The sequence below is a fragment of the Gadus chalcogrammus genome, chromosome 2 (assembly GCF_026213295.1).
Source record: "Gadus chalcogrammus isolate NIFS_2021 chromosome 2, NIFS_Gcha_1.0, whole genome shotgun sequence".
NCBI lineage: Eukaryota > Metazoa > Chordata > Actinopteri > Gadiformes > Gadidae > Gadus > Gadus chalcogrammus.
Window position 1 is genome coordinate 8,562,714 of NC_079413.1, and position 17,523 is coordinate 8,580,236.

General features: G+C 43.4%; 1 protein-coding gene across 1 annotated transcript; it reads left to right on the plus strand.

Moving 5' to 3' along the window:
* The first annotated feature begins 175 nt into the window (after window positions 1–175).
* cavin1a (caveolae associated protein 1a) lies at window positions 176–17,176 on the plus strand. The gene is made up of 2 exons (XM_056579179.1): window positions 176–1,041; window positions 13,983–17,176. Exons 1-2 carry the CDS (start codon window positions 505–507, stop codon window positions 14,733–14,735), a joined length of 1,290 nt encoding a protein of 429 aa, XP_056435154.1. The 5' UTR covers window positions 176–504; the 3' UTR covers window positions 14,736–17,176.
* Window positions 17,177–17,523: the final 347 nt, after the last annotated feature.

A 17,523-nucleotide genomic window follows, 5' to 3' on the forward strand; every position in this document is an offset into this window, starting at 1 on the left:
TCTCTTTCATTTGATGGAGACCAACAGGTTTTTCCAGCAAGTGACCACCAATGTGCATGGACTGGTACTTGCGGATACTGTGCCCACTGCCTGGGCAGGGAAAGGGGGTGGAGCCCTCAGCCACAAGGGGAGCAGTGGGAAGGGGCTTGGAAGGGGAAAGTTCTACTGGGTGGGAGCTGGGGAGCGGAGGCATTCGAGTTGGGTCACACATGCCTCAGCCGTGATACAGAGCCTGCTGCCTCTCCTGCTCCAAGAGACAGGCATAGAGACAGAGATAGAAAGAGACAGAGAAGTTTCTACAGGACAGAACAGAGTGTGGGACAGAAAGTAAACAGCAGATTAGAAGTGAGTGTACTGTTCCTTTGGCCCAGAGGCTGTCCAATAAGAGAGAAGAGGAGGTGAAAGCTGAGTTGTTGAGTTGCAGGGTGGGCTCTGTAATTTTTGTGTTGCGCTGTATTTTTATCCCGCGTGAGCGTGCGAGCACCGAGCATTCTTCCAGAGACCATGGCTGACTCAATGGTGAAGCTGGACCGGTCGATTCTGGCCGACGCGTCCTACAGTGACGACGAGGTGGCCCTGGTCGCCGCCGCCAGCGCTCCCGCTGTAGACTACGATGACGACGACGACGATGAGGAAGAGGAAGATGACGAAGTGGTCATCCGAGGGGCAGAGCTGGAAGCGGCCTCCGGGCCCCACGGCAAGAGCGAGGCGCAGGTGAACGGCGTCATGGTGCTGTCCCTGCTGGACAAGATCATCGGTGTGGTGGACCAGATCCAGACGACCCAGGGCAGCCTGGAGACCCGGCAGGAGGCCATGGAGAAGGCTGTGTCGGGGATCCAGGGGGAGCTGGCCAAGCTGGCCAAGAGCCACAGCGGCACGGCACACAGTGTGGACAAGATGCTGGAGAAGGTGCGCAAGGTGAGCGTCAACGTGAAGTCGGTGCGGAGCAACCTGGAGAAGCAGGCGGGGCAGATCAAGAAGCTGGAGAGCAACGAGAACGAGCTGCTCAAGAGACGACACTTCAAGATACTCCTCTATCAGGTGAGCGGACTGTGGGGGGGGGGGGGGAAATAACGTTCAGGTTGTCGTGTTGGTTGACATAGCCGTTTCACTTGAAACCCCTCGATGACAGAATCTCTGTGTGTCTGACTGTGGTCGATTATAGCGGTGACTGTTAAAAACAGCTATTAGGTTATTGGGAATTCTAATGAGTTAGGTGTTGCTGCATTTCCCACAATGCAATGGGAAAGTGTGACAGAAGCGTGAAACACAAATGAGGTGCCATTGGAGCGGAGGATTGTCGCCCTTTTGGATAGCCCTTATATAGCGCTGCATTTTAGTGTTCCAAATTGATCCGAACGAGTCAATTATTCCATTCCACACTAGATGACTAGATGTCATAGCAACCCTCTTATAGGACAGAGAAAGGCAAGTCGTGACGTTTTCCTTTTTAAACTAACAGTTAAACCTGGTGGTAGCTCAATAAGACTATATTAAGAAGCAAGGCCAGTGATCAAAGGCACAGAGCTATAAATTCTGGCATGCTGGTGTGTATGGGGCATTACCTATACTCACAGTTTGCTTAAAGTGGCACAAAACTGCAACTGAGTAGAGCCATCTTGAACTATAAATGTATAGTAATCATGTATCCAGAGCTGGCACTAAATATAACCATATATTAAGTACAAGTTCTGTTCATTTTTTTATTCAATTATGACTGGTTTGTTAATTAAAAAAAAAAAAAAAAAAAAAAATTAACAATGGAAAGCTGATGGTGGTTTCTTCTACGTTTGGAACGTATTATATTGTGTTGCCGTGGATAAGCTGCATGAAGCTTACCATCTCAGCTTTCCATAGCTCGGAGCTTCCTAGTGGATCTAAAAGTGTCGTGTGTGGAAAATGGACTGCGAGTGAGTGGCTGATGAATCTACAACCTCTGAGTGTGACTGGGGGAGCTGGTCTTTTCTGAGCGTGGCATGCTGTAACATCGGAGCTACGGTCCAGCTTGCTGCTGCTGCCACGGCATCACCCTTTCACAACTGAGTGTTGTTTAGAAAGAGCCCTGTGTCCTACTATCTGCACTATAACTACCTTTTATTACAGTAGAGGATAATCACTATTTGCAGAACTGCTAAAGCCTATGGGTTGCGTGATTGAGTGGAGCATTTTTGTTAAAAAAATCATGAAAGCAACTGTGCGTGTGCATACATGACAATGAAGTTGTTTGTACGAAACTGTGTGTTTGGGTCAGGCCTCATAGAACAGAAGTAATATCAAGAGTAGGTATGCTCATCCAAGATAAAGTTAGGCCTTAGCTCGTCTCCTGAACTAAGAAAGTGAATAAATACTTGATTTTATTTATTTATATTATATCCATTCCTTTATTCGTATCTGTATATATGTAATGAGATATTACGAGATCATAGATAATAAGAAAATCTAATTATTAAGAGTATATAATATAATCCCTAAGTGTAACTCTTCTGATGGGTGGTTAGTTTAAGGCCAGTGTCTGCAAGTATACCAACTGGCCACCAGCTATGCTGGCATGTCCACAGAGGCTCCAAATTACACTTTTGGCATTTAGCAGTAATTCAATCAGAGGCAAGACCTTAATAATTACTGAAGTGAAGCAGGTGCCTTCCAATGTTTGTTAAACACCACCCATTGACATTTAGAGAAAAAGGGTCCAGAATTTTCTGTAAAATCATTATGGATATCATTTATCGAATCATGAATTGCAGTGTTGAATCATGCAATTCATATTTGTTTGTAGTCATTCTTCAACTTTTCATGCCTGTATCATTGGCTATACCTTTGTGAATGCAGCCTATTTTGACATTTAAGCAGTTGTCTGAATAGATTGGTTTGTGCTGCAGTGATAGACTCCAAGCTCCGGCCTATTTATTCCCAAGGGACGGCCCCCAGGTGTCAGTTTTTAATGGCTGACGAAGAAAGAGCCCGGTGGAACGAAAGCGCTAAAAGAATGCGAGGAGAGGGAGAGGCATCAGTGAGAGATGAATGCACGTAATAATTGCTTTCGATCCATGTGAGTCAAATAGGCCTAAGTGACAAGGTGACTGAAGTTGTGTTTACTTTTAAGTTAACGTAGTGATAGACTATCGTAGTTTATATCGCCCCTGAACTTATGCGAGGCATAACACAAATATGTATTTATGTGTTTGTGTGTGTGTGTGTGTGTGTGTGTGTGTGTGTGTGTGTGTGTGTGTGTGTGTGTGTGTGTGTGTGTGTGTGTGTGTGTGTGTGTGTGTGTGTGTGTGTGTGTGTGTGTGTGTGTGTGTGTGTGTGAGCATGCGTGTGTGCGTGCGTGCGTGCGCACACGCAAGCGAATGTGCATGCAGGTGTGAGTGTCCTACATTGACTTTTATGTCTCATGTCACTATGCTAGTTTCTCAGAATAACCACATCTTTCCGGCCTCCCCTCCCCAGGGTAAGATTCTAACAGTAATGTTTTATAATTACATCAGTATAGAGGGATGCTAGCATGGTTCCTTAGCAACAGCAAGGTGCGGCAACACCATGCCTGCACCATGCCTGAGACAGAGAGATAAATAGAAAGGGGGATAGAGAGATAGAGAGATAGTAAGATAGATAGATAGATAAATAAATATAAATATAAGTAGATAAATAGAGATGTAGATGGATAAATAAAGAAATAGATGTAACGAAATGCAGCGATAAATAAATTGAAAGTTATTTATACTGTGTTGAATCAGTGTATATGTATTGATTTATAAATATATATATATAAACCTAAACAGAAATGTATCCCACCCAACCCTAATCTCACCATAATACTTTGACATCCGTGGGTCTTAACCAGACCATGGTCTTAAGCGTAGCAGCAGCTGATGTATAGAACCGGGACAGCACCCGGTCCAACCAGCCTGTCATCACCTGACCCCCGGGGTCCACTTCCCTTGGACCAACCCTTGTATTACCATCCGTCTCTATTCCACACTGCACTTGATTCTTTCATGTCAATTTGACATGGAAGAAATCCTGTCTAGGCCCCCGAAACATTGCTGATGGCAGGAAATCAAGGTCCCCTCCCCACCATGTGTCCACCTCGATCAGGGGGATGACCATCTCAGTAACCAAGTACCAGTTCCTTCCTACACTTCCATTCCCCAGCCCTGTGGCACTGGGTCAAGCACTCCATCCCAGGACAGCACTGACCCACCAAACCCACTCCAAGAATGTGTTCTGTGAGACCGATCCCAATCGGAAAATCTTTGCTATGTTTGCAAATAAACATTCCAAAGGGACATTGAATTTATTATGTGCAATGCATTATTTATTATACTATAATAGTATTTATTATCAGTATGTATATCATCTTTGATTAACTTAAGTACAAATAACTTAAACTATAATTCTTGTGCATTGAAATACGGTCCAAAATTACTGATTTCTTTCCATAAAATGTATTATATTCCATGCCATTATATTATATATGAGTATTAGTTGAACGTAGTCGGTGTTCCAGTGAGTGCATTGGATGTCCCTCAGTTTTTGACACAGAGGGTCACTCCCTGTTAGAACGTTTTGAGGAGGCTACCAATTCAAGCAGGTCAGAGAAACTAACGCTAATAAACAACCGCACCAAGTTAGCTTGGTGATTCATCGCTTTGGCATCTCTCTCTCTCTCTCTTCTTTCTCTGTCTATCTCTCTCTCTCTCTCTGTCTCCCTCTCTCCTTGGACGGGTATGCTTGCCACATACCCTCTCTATTGCTTTACCTATCTGTCCCTACTCACAGCTTACTGTAGGAGAGACTTCCAAAGCTCCTCTTGCCAATAGTAATTAGGAGATTAAGGATTGGAGCAAGGAGGCATTACATAATTATGAATTTATAAATGATGCCGTCAAAAGAATAGTATCCTTGATACACTATGTTTCATTTTATTTATGTTGGTTTCATCAGCCGGTGAAGCTAGGTAAACTTTCCTGATATTCTTTGTTCTCCTAACTCAAATCCTGTTTTTTCAGAAGTGTACTTGAGAGTATATTTTTGGGAACCTACAGAAGGCACAATGCACTTCAGTCCAGTTGTGTTTAAGAAACATGTTTTGGTTACCCCAACGTGTTAATTGTTCTCAGCCTAACTTGTAAGTCACTTTGGACACACTACTTATTGTAAGTGTGATCTAATGGGTGTACTCTGGCTTGGGTTCCCCCTGTGGCTTAGTACACTATAGTGTATAACGTACACCCTGTTAGTTCCCCTTCCTCCCGTTCTCTCTCGCTACTGATACCTCAGACCCCCCCCCCCGCCCGCCCAACCCCGGCTCCTCACGGAGGGAAAACTATCTGGCAGGGTCTAGATTTCACTGCTGCGTGTCAGCTACTATGTAGAGTCAATGTGGACTAGTAGTGTACAGTTCTCAGGGTCGTCTTGTATGTCCAGAATAGATCTCCATATGATAACGAGTTCATGCTGGGATTCGTTCCAATAACGTAGAGCGAAAATTGTGAAATTGCGAAATTGTGCGATGTGCAATGCATGATAACAAATACCACATATAGTAGTAGATGAAATATGGATGTCTGATCCACCCTTAATTACTTTATTTTAACTCTGATTCATTGTTCATCCGCATGCTTCCCTTCAAAGTTCCTGTTTTGATTTCTTCCTTATTGCTTATGTGGTCCTGTGTTATTTTAAGACGCTTATCCTGTTAGTCCCTCAGAAAACACGGACATGCCTTTTAGGTTTCTATTGGCAGAGTCAGTTGTTCAGCAATTGGAGCCCACTGTTGTCTCTTGGGAAAAAAGTTGGGAAAAAACAATCAACAGTTTTACAAAGGATAAAGGAAAAAACATTTTTAAAACAACAAGAAGAGTTTTTGTAGAAAATGGTCTCTTGCTTCAGATTTAACCCAGTGTACAAAATAATATATTTATTAAGCACCCTTCGAACATAAGGAAATGAATAGTGCTTTACAAAACAAGAGCTTTCCAGTTTGTATCCCCTGTTCTTTTTAAATTGGTTGACATCTAGGCCTAATCCATGTTTTTGTGTTTTTTTGTATTTGGGAGTTGATGTCAATGTTCTTGTTTTGCACTGCACTATTTCAAATCATAAGTGGGAACTGTCCTAGCACACGCCTGCTGTGCGAATACACAATATATCAAGTGATTTGCTGACAGTGTTTCCTTAGCCTTTCCCCCTGCCCTGGCAGTGTCGTTGGGAACATGTGCACCCGAAATGGGAGCTCTGATATTTTAGCTAGCTACAAGCTACACATTCAGCTAGTACAGTATGTGTGTTTGTCATGCAACGGCTGCACAGTGCACACCTCAGAGTGCGCTAGGGGCAAGTGGAAATACTATTAAAGGGTGCACAGTGGGGCGTATAAGTGTTTAAGAAGCAAACATTGCGCTGCACATGTGTTATACATGCCAAGGAATCTAGCACACCCACTTCCGTGTTGACGAGCATAGTTAATGTACATCAAGCGGATTCCTGACACTATCAAACCATACGTGCCCGTGGACATTTGCAGAATCACACTTGAACATTTGTGCGCTTGAGAACTTGAGAGTTTATTTAACTCAATATATGTTATGGGCCCCCCTCATTCCAGGAACCACCCTCCCCACCACCACCCCTATTCCCTACATCCCCCCCCCCCCCCCCTGTCCATTTTACCTCATTTCACCTCTGCAGACGGGATCTACCAGCTGGGTGAAGGATCAGGTGACCAGTTGATGTAGACAGAAAAGAAAAAAGTCCTCTTGGGCGGGCCACATAGCAATGTTTCCTTCATCCACTTGATATGATTTGTGGAGGTAGGGATGCGCACACACGCACACACACACACAGACACACAGACACACACACACACACACACACACACACACACACACACACACACACACACACACACACACACACACACACACACACACACACACACATACACAAACATGCACACACACACACACCAACCCACAGCCTGGGTAGTAGACGCCTTATCAGCCAACGACGTGTAAAGTCTGTCGAAAGGAACCCACTTGGGTGTGTTGAGTCTAAATACTACCCTGGTCGGGAAGCTATGAAATGGCACGCAGCGGTGCCCCATTTCACTGCCTGGGGTTTGAGTTTAGTCATCCGCAGCACCAGTTATTGTTTGACCGCATGTGTGTGTCCTTCGGAGCTCGTGTTCATGTGCGGTGCTGTGGGTTACCTTCTGCAGCCAATACAGTATCAAACAGGGATTTGTATTTGTTTTGCCATCAGTCTGTCCATTGAAATGAGGCTTAGGAAGTTGCATTACAGGGTGCATTAATTGTATAAAAAGCTATGACAATTCTTCTTTTGAGGCGCGTGCTTAAATGTATCCGTAGTAAAATATCATGACATTGAGTCGTTGAATATCTGTGTCATTGATGTTGTATGATAATGTGTATATTGGAGAAAACGTTAGACAGGTCTGGTGTGTTCATGTGGGAAACAGCCAGTCTGGAGAAACCGGCCTTTGAAGTGCAGCCATTGCGTGAGGATCCCCACTGCTCGGCTGTGCTATGCTATACTCTGTTATGCAGTGCTACGCACGTTATGTGTTCCCGGCACTGGGCCTGTGAGTTATCTGCTGTCAGTAAGACTAGGCCTACGTCTATAACAGGCACGGGTGCCTTCAGATTAAGTTTAGCAAAATTGACGTTATGAATGATTTCATCAGAAATTATATGATGTGGTATAGCGGTAATGCAGATAAAAATAAAGATTATGGTTGCTTTAAGTTTTAATAAACTATCTTGCATACAAATCGAGTACGTTCGTATTCAGTTATTTAACTTAAACAGTTCTGGACATTCTTCTGAGTTCTTCACTTTATAAGCTGCAGCAACGGGAAGGCAGCTCACTCTGTCTCCACACGAAAGCCTCATGAGGAGGGCCAGTCATTATTTCCACTAATAATCTCCTGCTTACACAGTAACCCGTGGGGGAACAAAGGAGGGCATTGTGGTGGGCTGGCTCCTTGCAGGTATTGTTGGCCAGGAATGATAGCTCATTAGCCGTTAATGCTAACGAGCAAACATGGAATCCCTGTGTTAGGTTCTCCATTAGCTCTGACGTTGGGTTTTTCGATATCAGTTCACAATGCAGATTGATTTACCTCTTTTCCTCATCTTGAAATTAATTTACGTATCTATATTTTTCTCTATATATTTTGATACTAAATGTTCTTAATTTCAAGTGGTAGAAGTAGTAGTCGGAGTGGTGGTATCATTTTAATAAAATCTTTAATTAATATTATTGTGAAAAATCACTAATGATCAGCATAGAGGGCAATATTTTTTATCTATATATTTTGATTTAGATTAACTAGGATTACATAAAAACTGACCCAATTGAAAGTTTGAATTCAGAGTTCTTAATGGTAGCCCAAAACCTTCTTCCAACATTACATAATATGTTGGCATCAATGTGTGTAAATCAGTATCATAAGTGAGGGGTACCTTTACCATGTATATATATATATAATCCACCCTGAGCTGCTAGATCTTGCAGGGATGCAGGGTCGGAAAAGTCAATGTTGTTTCTTTGCATGTGGCTATGGTAGGATTCCAGTGGTTTCAGACCTGGAAGAGCTTACCCGTGGAAAAGGGCTTTCCCCGTGCACTCAAATTCCTGGCTGTGAGTTCGCAATTGACCGCGAAAAGGAAAACCGAGGAACTGGGCGCTCACCGTGGCATACGCACGGCACTCCAGCCATGACATCACCCCGGGTGACTGGGTGAATGAGCCCGTCTGTTTGCAGCAGAACTTCCATTACACCACAGTTAAGTCAGTCCTCTGTGAGGGCCCAAGAGGCCGCTCTTTGTTTTCACACACACACACACACGCACACACACACACACACACACACACACACACACACACACACACACACACACACACACACACACACACACACACACACACACACACACACACACACACACACACACACACACACACACACACACACAACCGTTCTCCTTATGGGGAGAATCCTCACAAATGTGATAGCTTAGCCTCTTCCCTGGAGGATTCCCCCTGAAATGTAATGTGATGGTGCAACATCACCTATATTTAGCTTTTATGTATCTACCCAGCTGGTGGTCAGAAATCTTGCACATGGATGCCTACAGGTAGACTGTGGACCTTGGGTATCGACCAATATACATTTCAGCCTCGAGTGTAATACCCAAACCACAATGCTGTCCTGCTTGTGTATAATATGCAGCCTCAACTATATATTTTCTATCACTGTTTACGAAATAAATTAAAAACTCAAGCCATATTAGCATAAAAAGCAGCTAAGGTGTGCATTCTTTTTAAGTCTTTGCCAATCAGCTCTGATTTTGGGGGTGCAATCTGCAGCACTGCAGGATCTCCCACTTTCTCTTCCTATCCATATTCTTCTCATATAGTCCTTCACTGTCCCTGGGGTGTTAGATTTGGGTGCAATATTGCCTCCCCCCCCCTCTCCCCTGGACCAGCTAAGTGCACAGCTGCACAGACAAGCCCGGGCAGCTGCTGCGGTGTGTGACTCACCCAAACAGCCTTTCATCAAGACGGTGTGAGGGACTTGTTAAGGGGACAAGTCAGGATAGCGGTATTTTGGAAGCGAGAGTATCTCTCACAGCTCTTTCTTTCTGTCTCTCTGTTTCTCTCTCCCCCCACTGCCCTCGCACCCCAAAGGAAATTCATGTGATTTTGCTAAATTAAAATCATAGTATCAAATCCATAAATGACTCTGCTTTTCTATATCTGTCATTTATGAAGCCTGAAAACACTAAATGCATTATAACAGGCAGTCCCCTATCTGCCATTGTCAGGAATTGGTTTCACATTTCTAGTTAGTCATTAATTTATAATTCAAATTTAGTTATTTGATTTCCATGTGCTTTCCATGGCCATGCCATATCACTTTGTGTTTTTACTGCTAAGCAACAGTATTGTATCGGAAGCGTGTATATTGGAGATCATTAGAGAGGTGGCAGGGTCTGGGGGAATGTCAGGAGCACAGGAAAAGCTATGTTTCCCATGACAACAGCTGTATGAGTCATGGGAAAGTTCTGCCTGATAACGCCAAAACAGTACACATTTTCTGAGGCTGAGACAGATTATTTACAGAAATAAAAATAACTGTAATGTTGATCGTATGCCTTCATAAGGCCGGTTTTCTCCACATCTGTATTTTTATCTATTTTATTACAAAACAATATTATTTTATTATGGGTTACAAAACGTAACACCAGTCAGCACTTGTAATTGTAGTCCATTTCGGAATCACTTATTTCCTAAGTGGACCACAATCTTTTTTTATATCTTCGCTAAAATCTGCAAAGCATTACCACATATAAACACAAGATCCCTGAAGGGAAACACAAACACACACAAAGTGTGTCTCATAGCCACTCATGGAGGAAATACTAGCCGTCATGATTACCAACAGAGGTCTCTCTCATTGACCAGCGGGAGAACCGTGCCTCATCACACCACTCCATTCCTTGCACCTGTCAGAATGCACACATGTGAAGCAGACTTTTCCAGAGCTCTCTGTGTGGGTCTGTAGTCTGTGTGTGTGTGTTTGGGGGGGGGGGGCGTGGAGTGAGGAACTTTGAAGGTAACACATGGGCACGAATGGACTTTCCATGTCTCTCATCACTCTCTCTCTCTCTGTCCGTTGAGCTTTTTTCTTTTGTTGTAAAAAAAAATGGATCAGTAGATGCTTTTAGGATTACTCAGAGAAAGTCCCTTGGAACAAGTGTGAGTGTCAGTTTCATTGTTCTGTCTGCTGCTTCTGATCTTACCTAAGTATCTAATGAAAAAAGTTGTCAGCAGCTGACAACTGCCCCTTTTTCTTGAGATATTAGATATTTTCGAGTTACCAGGGAGTCAATTAACATGTTTGAAAATCCATGTTTTTCACACAATTCAATGTGTGGATAATGTGTTTGTCAAAGCATATGCATGTGAGAATCCACGAGTCGTTTTTTTATGAGTTTCTTTATTGTGTTCATAATAGAATAAAGTACAAATATCTTCTTTTGGAATCGAGTATAATACCAATCTATACTAAACACTATTACTACACTACCTATGCCTATATACTTAATGTTATGTTTATATTGGGCTTCATTGTATACATATTCCCATGTGACTGTCAAAGGGGATAGTACCACATAGGCCCGCTTACAAGCTTAAGACTATGTACCATTCCAGTCTCCAAAGGCCACAGTCTTTCATCTTTATATGGTGCCGTAACCGTTCCTCTCCCCTCTATTGGCGCGTTGGGACCCTAACAGCATCCAAAACACCGCTCTCTAAGGCAGTTCCTCTCTCCGACCCAGATAAATGTTGGATGCCTGCACTGTATGATTGATTGCATTTTTGACATGCATAGGACTGTGTGTGTGTGTGTGTGTGTGTGTGTGTGTGTGTGTGTGTGTGTGTGTGTGTGTGTGTGTGTGTGTGTGTGTGTGTGTGTGTGTGTGTGTGTGTGTGTGTGTGTGTGTGTGGAAAAAGACCCATCACCTACTGTATTTTCTTCTGACAAATGTACTTATTGTGAGTGGCTTTGGATAAAAGCATCTGATAAAGGGCCTACATGTAAATGTACTGCATGTACTCTGTACTCTGCTCGCCGCATACAATAGAATAACATGTTCGCCGTATCACTGAACAGTTGGTCAGAGACGTCATTCATCAGTTTCCATCGGGTCTGACACAAGCTGAACATGCGGGCAAACATTCGTGTATACATTCGTACAAGCTGAGCCAGACAGATGAACAGACTGGTGGTGCCGTTGAACCTGATTCACATTGCCTTGTCCATCGTAGTCTACGAGGTCGGTTTATCAGAGGTTGTCCTGTTTGTTCTAGCCGTCATATTCCCGTTAGAGCTATGCGGCGGGGGTATTGTTGTCGATATGTCGACTATTATTTGTTGGAGGGTGTTGCCACGGTGACAGGGGCCCCCGTGTTTATTTGTTGCTTGGCAAATAGGGAGGCTGTTGGGTTGGGGCTGAGGGGCTGAGAGAGGGGGGGGGGCTGATTGGCCAGGACTGAGTGCTGGCCTGGCAGGGGACCAAGGATCGCTCAATGGCATCCAGGGAGAGCGCACGGCAAGCCCAAAATACACAGAGTTGGTTGGCAGCGCCAGGCCCATACTCAGCGCCAGATAAGGAGGCAATGTCCGTTTAATGACTGGATCATGTGGCGATTTCTTTTACTGCCCGAGATTACGTTCTCTCTGTATATAGGCGGGAGGAAAGAAATGTGGCAACAATACATTTTGGTAATAGAGCAACAGGGTCAGACATAGCGTCTGTCAGCTGATTCCGATAGATATCGAAAGCGGCCCGGCGGAAGTTTACACATACATGCAAACTTGCGGAGACACACACACACACACACACACACACACACACACACACACACACACACACACACACACACACACACACACACACACACACACACACACACACACACACACACACACACACACATACATGCGATCCCTGCCTGATATTTAGGCCTACACTCTTTATGATGGCTCTTTTTAAAAGGCAAGGCAATCTATAGAATTACAAGATAGAATTACAAATAACAGATTATTGGTTCACAAGTCTTATTATTAGACATACAGATGGCACATATAGAACTCTGCACTGTTATTGCGACCACAGCCCATGCAGAAACAGCCAGGAGGGGTATGCATGTGTTCCGGTAAGGTGTTCTATAGGTCCACTTACTGCTATTATAAGTTCCATGAACTGTCACAGTAATATGCAACCAATCGAACTGGCGGAAAATATTAACTCGATTAGCAAACTGGCTGAAAATAACAACCTTGAAGACTAGTACTCAGTGGCAGGACAACAGGACAAGGCAAATACAAGGCCTGGTCGGTTCCGCCGACATGTTAATTGGCGAGCTGGAAACTTGGTACAGGCAGAGCAGGTCTTACCTGCTGGTATGTTAGCGCTCTCCCTGAGTGTGTGTGGGGATGTCACATGTACGTCCTTGTGGGCTCTGATTGCCTAATGCACCACAGTTGTGCCGCCAAGTTGAAATACTGACTTTTCTGACAATGTTCTTTGATATTTCCATCCCATGTCGGAATATCTGTTTTTGCCCTCACTGCCTATTTCAAGACCTCTGGTTGATCCAGACAAAGAAAATGGTCTGGATCAACTGAGATTGTACTAGATTCTACTACACCCAAACGCCTCATCCTCTTTTAAAATCTTGGAGTTGCTAATAAAAGATGAAGCTCAGAGCCAAGAAGGATTTCAAGAAGGATAATGCAACATCTTATCAACAGATTATTCAGACATGCAACTATTTTACATTGACCATTATGAAATAATCCACATGAGCTGGTTAATAAGGTGCAAACAATAAATACATTGCAAACATATAAACCTACATTAGCTTATTAAGCCACGATAAAGGGCTGGTCGTCGCTTGTCATTGTCAAAATGTAATATTTGCGCTCGGGTCAAGATATAATTGTGCTCGGCTTGTCTTGCACTCATATTGTGTGTGGGTGCGCCTATGCCTGTGTGTTAATGTATGTGGGGTTGTGTGCTTTCAACGAGGGACAGTGTTTTACTGGTGGACCACTAGATGGGGCTCTAAGAGCAGAACGTGATGCACCTAGCATGTACATAACAAGGTTTATGAATGAGTCATTTCTAGACCAGTAGGAATTTCCATTTTGTTGACCTTTGCCTCCTACCGTTTACTGTCATTAAATTGTTCTCGTAATCATTGTGTCAGGAGAATGTCATTTTAGTTATGGGAACTTTACTACAGCTTTGTAAACCTTGGTAGAATACATACTTCCATTTGTGCTGGTATTTGGCCAGTGTTTCAAATATTAAAAGTGCTATAATCTTCAGCTTCATTCTTGGGCTAACCCCTGCGCTCTGTTTTTCCGATCCCCTCCCCAGGACGAAACAAAGCCCCCCAAACCCACAAAGTCCAAGTCCCCCGAGGCGGTGTGCGAGGCCGGGGTGGCGGCGGACGGCCTGGGGCAGATCCCCGAAGGCGCCCCCGACCACGTCAACTCAGACGAGGAGGTGGAGATCGAGGAGATCGTCGAGGAGTCCCGCGCCGAGCGCATCAAGCGCAGCGGCAAGCAGCGCGTGGACCACCTGAAGAAGGCCTTCTCCAAGGAGGAGATGGAGAAGACCAAGCTGAAGACCAAGGAGAACCTGGCCAAGACCAAGCAGAGGACCCGCGAGAACCTGGAGAAGACGAAACTGCGGACCCGCAAGAACCTGGAGAAGACCAAGCACAGCCTGGAGAAGAAGATGGGCAAGCTGAGCTCCCGCATGACCCCCAACCTGGAGCGCAAGGAGAAGATCAAGGTGGCCAAGGAGAAGGCCAAGGAGAAGGCCAAGCGCGGCCACCCCAAGACGTACGTGTACCGTGTGCCACCCTTCACCTTCCACGTGAAGAAGTACCGCGACGGGGAGGAGGAGGAAGAGGAGGAGGAGGTGGTGGTGGTGCAACACGACGAAGAGGACGTGGAGGAGGAATCCGAGGAGGGTCTGGGGGAGGGCGAGAGAGGCGGCGTGGTTGTGGAGGAGGGGGAGCTGGTGAGGGTAGACAGCCCGGAAAGGGATGCCCTTTTGCAGGTGAAGGAGGACTCTCAGCTGGTGGTGGTGGAGGACAACCACCTAAAAGTGCGCGGCAATTAGAAACTGCCATTGGTCCTCGTCCGTCATCGATGTGGTTACAGAGAGGGATGACATAGAAGGTTGGGAGAACGAAAGATGTGGGGAAGTCACAAGTGGTTGGAAATCATAAGGACACAATTTTAGTCAAACTAAACTTTCTGGACATGATCACAATTTATGCAATCACATATTCATGTTTTGTTTTTTTCTTACACTACAAGGATGGTTTATATTTTCACAATTTGCTCCTCTTATGCATGCCATTAGTTGAAAATAAAATACACTGTGTTTAAGGCTTTATAACCATTTTTCAGTGGACTGCCATCATCATTCGCTGCAGCAGATATGCTATTTATGTAGATTCTAGGAATGTTAGGAAAAATAAGAAACGGATGGACATGGAGAAAATGGTAGAAAATATATTATGCTTGTAGAAAAAGCTCTTGTAAAATATGCACCTATAGGAAAATAGAGGGTGTTAATGGCAGGGTTTGAATTGCAATGAATTGTATACAGTCATAAATGCATGGCTGAATAAAAAAAGGGATTTGTAACAAAAAAGGTATGGTTTTGGGTTTGAAAGGAGGCAGGAGTGGAAGACAAGGGAATTGTTGATGTTTGTTTTTCCTTTACTGAAGCATTTATTAACACATTACTGTTATGTCCTGTGATACCTCCTGCTCTAGAGGCCCCACTGGAACCTAGAGCTGTCTCTGACCGCTTGTCAAGAAGATGTCATATTAAAGGAGGACATAGGACAGAAGACATGGTGCAATGGAGATTTTCCTTTTTAACACCCTGCCTTAAAAAAGTATAGGTTAGGCTTTATATATATATAGTATTAAAAATAACAAATAATGAATTCAGACGGCAGATTATGATCTCTTTATATGAAACTACTGATGTAAGAAGCGTTTTATAAGAAGCAATGTTTGGAGTTGTACTATATTATTTCATTAACTTCTACTGATTGTGTCTAATCGCAACTAGTGGCATCCGTAGCATTTAGATGTGATGTCATAATTAGTAGTGCTTTTTCACTGTGCATGCTAATGCACTTTAAGTTAGTATTAGCACGTTTGTATTCAACAGTCGTATACATGGAAATACAGTGTGCTGTTAGCACTTCATAATTCGGTGCTATGTGAGTTTAACATTACTATTAAACCCTCATGACGTGTTAAATGTAATTACAGGAAGAAAAATAATTGCCATTTTTCTTGTATTTCAGGACCAGGTGACAGCTTAATGATAATCTATGTCAATGTATAGAAGTAAAATGTCATGCTAGGCACTAGATACATCTGAAAGAACCAGAAGTGAAACACCAGAGATTGTGAATTGAATTGGCGCTCGTATGTAATAATGTCATGTCCAGAGAATTTCAAAACTCAGTGAAAAACGTGTGACACATATTGTGCTTATAATAACCGGAGAAAGCAGAATGTAGAAAGATAATGTCAACATCCTGCTGGATATTATTATTTCAAGCCACCAGGTCAATGATAAATAATGAATTATGCTGTGGAGTGCATGGTGCTTAAGACATTATGAATGCTGCTGAAAACATTAAATAACTAAATACCATATACCGTGTGCAGATCTTTCTTTTAATTTGAAAGCTTCTCAAAGGTTATCGAAGAAGTGCATGAATGTTGTCAATATATTAATTCCAATATTAATTCAGAATCTGTTTACATTTATTAATTTTCATTAATTTACAGGAGATGCTTTCATCCAAATATGAGTTTTGGAGTAGATATGGGGGAATGATCTAGCTCAAGCACACCTAGAGTACAAACAAGAGGCCCTTACCACTTAAAAGGCTTCAAATCGAAACAATGACGCTCAAATCAGATACAAGGCTGGAAAAGGGGGAGGAACTTAAAAGACCTGGTTCTGGTCCAGATTTCTGAGAAGCCAACCGACGCACACTTCGGAACCGAGCCCGGATGAATATTGGGTGCCTCCCCACTGTATCCCGAGAATCATGAATAATAGAATAATGAGAATAATGATCCCAAGTCATTATTGTTGATTGACTGTCACCATGTGATGGTAGCGGGCCTGACCTTGAAGACGTGAGTGAGAGGGGGTGGGGGAAAGTACCCTTTGCTACATAGGACTATGTATGAATCAGTATTGAATAGGCCATACGTTTGTTTAGGTTAGGTGGAGTGTTAAAATATGGCATGAATTGATTAAATTGAATCAAGGATACATTCTTGCCATGCTTTGAATACAACACCATGATGTTTTTTGGAGACGTAGGCCTAATTGACTTGCCCTAGTTACAGCCATGAGCCGACAGCGTACTGTTCAGACAATGTGGTTGTGGGCAATCAACAGTGCTGTTTGTTATTGCTTGACATTCAGAGACAATATTCTTCTCAACAACATAAACAGATATGCTTCCTAGTTAGCCGTTTTTAAGTTGAATATTTATGTATTTCTTGTAATTTTATAGTCATATATAATTGAGTGTCATTTGAAAAATAATATTAAAAAAATAAAAAATAAAGTTTATATTTTCTTTGATTCTTCGTGGTGCTGGTTGTAAAAAGGTCCCTGCTTTTTATTTATTAGGTGTTGTTTGTAAGTGAAAGTGTCCATGCTTCGGCGTATAAACCCGTGATGACGTAACACTGCCAGTAATTCAGATGACTTCCAGACTGGCTATTCTGTTTAACGCTACACCCTCCCGCCGTAGCTGATAGACTTCGAGCCATTTCAGGCACACGCGGAGGGAGTGACATCCTAGAACAGCGCCATTGCGAAAGCAAGAGAATGCCCCGCCCCTTAGATATAT

Bases quoted from the DNA above. Each gene is read 5' to 3' on its own strand.
- cavin1a (XM_056579179.1), top strand. From the start codon at position 505: ATGGCTGACTCAATGGTGAAGCTGGACCGGTCGATTCTGGCCGACGCG. The intron at 1,042-13,982 runs GTGAGCGGACTG...TCCCCTCCCCAG, and splicing joins TCAAGATACTCCTCTATCAG to GACGAAACAAAGCCCCCCAA.